At 54.4% G+C, this 3185-nt stretch overlaps 1 protein-coding gene across 1 annotated transcript in view; it reads right to left on the minus strand.

Annotated features, from left to right (window-relative positions):
• Positions 1–3185, minus strand: part of ARHGEF16 (Rho guanine nucleotide exchange factor 16) — a 15339-nt gene that overhangs the window by 1959 nt on the left and 10195 nt on the right. The window contains exons 2-7 of the mRNA XM_029962374.1: positions 2979–3148; positions 2616–2672; positions 1954–2114; positions 1324–1476; positions 810–939; positions 63–137 (exon numbers count right to left, since the gene is read on the minus strand). Of these exons, the coding sequence (XP_029818234.1) occupies positions 63–137; positions 810–939; positions 1324–1476; positions 1954–2114; positions 2616–2672; positions 2979–3148 (746 nt within the window). The remainder of the gene's footprint in view (positions 1–62; positions 138–809; positions 940–1323; positions 1477–1953; positions 2115–2615; positions 2673–2978; positions 3149–3185) is intronic.

The following is a 3185-nucleotide window of genomic DNA, read 5'->3' on the forward strand; positions in this document are numbered from 1 at the left end:
GTTGGAGCAGCACACTGGAAGGCTTGCTGGCAGTAGGACAGGTGGAGATGTGGCAGCCTCACCTTGCTGATGGCCTTCAGAGCCCGGGTGGCAGCTCCGTACGCTGCAGTGTGTGCGTTTGTTTGCTGACGGACCGTCTGGAATTCCAAGACAAGGTGCTTTAGTGACACTGCCCCACAGGGAATGGCACACCAGCTGCTTCCCTGGGATTTCAGGGTCTGACACGGGCTCGAGCTGTTCCTGACAGTCAGCCTGGCAGCAGGACAGGCATGTGGCCAGAGCAAGGTTTAACAGTGCTGGGAGTTGTGACCCTGGTTCCTGCTGGGGCTTTCATGCCTGATAAGTGCCTGACTGGCACCCCAGCAGCCCCCTGGCCCTCACCCCTGCAGCCACCACAGACTGGGAGCAGTTACTGGATATCCCATTCCAACAGCTTTGCCATTTAAAGCAGATTTCCATAAAGAATGCAAGACCTGCTTTCCTTTCCGGGGCTGCCTGACCACTCAACAAACAGGACACTCGTGCCACCTCACCCTGGAAACCAGATACGGCACAAAGAACCTCAGGTTACTCAGGTGAGTGGCACCAAGACATGAAGTGTTATTCTCAGAGCTTTAGGCTGCACATCTGACACCCCCAAGAAAGAGATCACTTTGGATCTAAATCTGAATACAGGCTCAGCATCCTGGCCTCAGCTCCCAAAGGGATGGAAGTCCAGGCAGAGGCTGTCCTGGGCTCCACAAACCAAAGAAGGGAGTAACAGTTACCTCTTCAGAGGAACCAAGCAACGCCACCATGTGGCTACTTACATCTAAGAGCAGAGGAAGCCTTGTTACCCTCTGCATGGGGAGAATGAGAAATGAGATCATTGGCAGGCCTCCACACTCTGGTTTCCTTTCAATTTGTTTCAGAGTCTCTTTAAATAAGGGGTTTGTGGTTCTGAAACAGGACAAGAAAGATCCATTAACTCTGTTCTTCTATAATCAAGATTTTCCAGCAGCTCTCCATGCAGAGTGGTGATGGCACGGTCCCTGGTGCTTGCTGTCACTCTGCTGGGCTCAGAGCACCCAGGTGGGTGGAAGAGGGACCAATCCCTCAGTGGGTGGTGGAAAAGCACCCAAAGATAAATGGTAAGTCCACCGAAAGCTGGTAAAGCCACAGATATACCAGCTGTGGACTCAGACTGGACCTGTAGCACCAGGAGGATCTGAACAGTCTCCACACGAGTCCCTAATGCACCACACGAGTTATCGACCTTTGCAATCCCTGAAGCCCAGAGCCCCTGGGAGGCAATTCCTTGGCCAGCCCAAGCCCTGTACTCACAGCAGCTTATCCAGTGTCCTCTGCTGATAGACTTCATTGGAGCAGTAACTGATGTAGGGGTTGAAGTGGTTCGAGGCGTGTTCTTCCACTATGTCACTGATGTCAGGCATCAGGAGGTTTTCCTGGTGGCGCTTCTCTAAGTCTTCAAAGAAGCTGAGGAGAGAATTTAAACAACTTTACTACATGACTCCTTAGGGCCAGACAAACTGGGTGTCCCCCCTGCAACTTTTACTCAGTTTTCCCACTGGAGATGGGGCCCTGATCCCTTCTGGCAGGTCAGCTCCAGCAGCTGAGACACCCACACCTTCCCCAGACACAGGCACTTCCTCTGTTCCCGCACAGGGTCCCTCCTCCACTTCAGCTCTCCATGAGGATTGGTTTCTGCTCCACTGGGAAGCTGCAAGGCCTCAACGCCCCCGCAGCCATTCCCAGGGCTGCTGCATCCTCCTCCTGCTGCTCTGCCACATGGACACAGCTCTCCCAGCCCTCACTCCCAAAGTGTTTGCTCCCCAGCTCCCAGGGAGCACCCTCAACCTCGCAAGGGATGGTTGTTTTTACATGACAAATAAAGGGAGCTCAGAGACCCCCCCAGGCCTGCCTGGTCCCAGCCCCTGCCGTGCCCCCACTTGCCTCGTGCTGACCGTCAGGATGTCCCCGATGTTGGAGAAGAGGTGGTGATGCTCCGTCTGCGTCATCGTCTCCTTCAGCTCCTCCGAGCGCATGAAGTGGCCCACCAGGACACTCAGGCTGTGCATGTAGGAGTACTCAGAAGTGATGATCTCAAACATTGCCTGGACAGGGCAGGGCAGGGAAGATGCAACAGCACAAACTGACTGAGCAAAGCAGGGAATTAAAACGTGCACAAAGCCACTGGAAATGACTCGGCTCCAACAGTTCGGTGTGTTCCTTTTATCACCTCATGCATGGCCTGGCCAACACCAATAACCTCAGTGTGTTTTAGGATGATACTCAAGTCATTGATAAGCCACAGCTTATTACACTGACAAAATTACAATTAATAATAAAAATTAATGAAAAAATTAACAATGACTTAAGATGTTTTCCCTTCCAGTGGCTATTTCCCATCAGCATCCTCTGGAGCTGCCTGTTTCCCCAGCAAGCCCTTCCAGCACTACCCAGTCCCAGAGTAGTTGGAAGCAGCAGCAGAACCATGAACTGAGCTGAACTCGAGCTGAGCCCAGCCCTGCTCAGAGCTGACCCCTGACACAGGTACAATCCCACAGCCTGTGGTGTCTACACTGCCTTGCCAGCATGTCCCAGGCTCCTCTCACCTCCTGCCTCTTGCGCTCCTCGGGGCATATCCTCTGCAGGATGCCTGCTTCCAGAACCTGCGGGAGAGAGGCTGGGATGAGCAGGAATGATGGTCCTTGCACGCCCTCTAGTGCGGTCCAGGGCTCTGCCAGCCACCCCATCGCACAGTCACTCAGCACACCATCACATACCCCCACACACCATCACATACCCCTACACACCATCACACATCACCAGCACTGCCCACCATCACACACACAGAACATGTGTGTCCCAGCCAGGGCTGGACAGCCCAGAACATCCCATTGCAAAGACTAAAGCTGTGGAATTATGCCCTCACAGCTTTCAGTCCCTCTGGGCTGGGGCTGGGCTGCTGCCCCTACCTCCGGGAGCTGGCTCCAGGTCACCTGCGCCGGGCGGTAGCTCTGCACCACGATAGCAGCACCCAGAGGGGATGGCTCCTCTGGGATGGATTCCTCCCGCAAATCCTCGTCTGACTCATGGCTGACAGAGTTCAGCCCTCTCTCACGGATCTCCTGATACAGCCGGGGCTCTGCAGAGGAAGAGGCACGAGGTCAGCACAGCCTCTC

This window comes from Manacus vitellinus, unplaced genomic scaffold (assembly GCF_001715985.3).
Source record: "Manacus vitellinus isolate BGI_N305 unplaced genomic scaffold, ASM171598v3 scaffold_46_pilon, whole genome shotgun sequence".
Classification (NCBI taxonomy): Eukaryota; Metazoa; Chordata; class Aves; order Passeriformes; family Pipridae; genus Manacus; species Manacus vitellinus.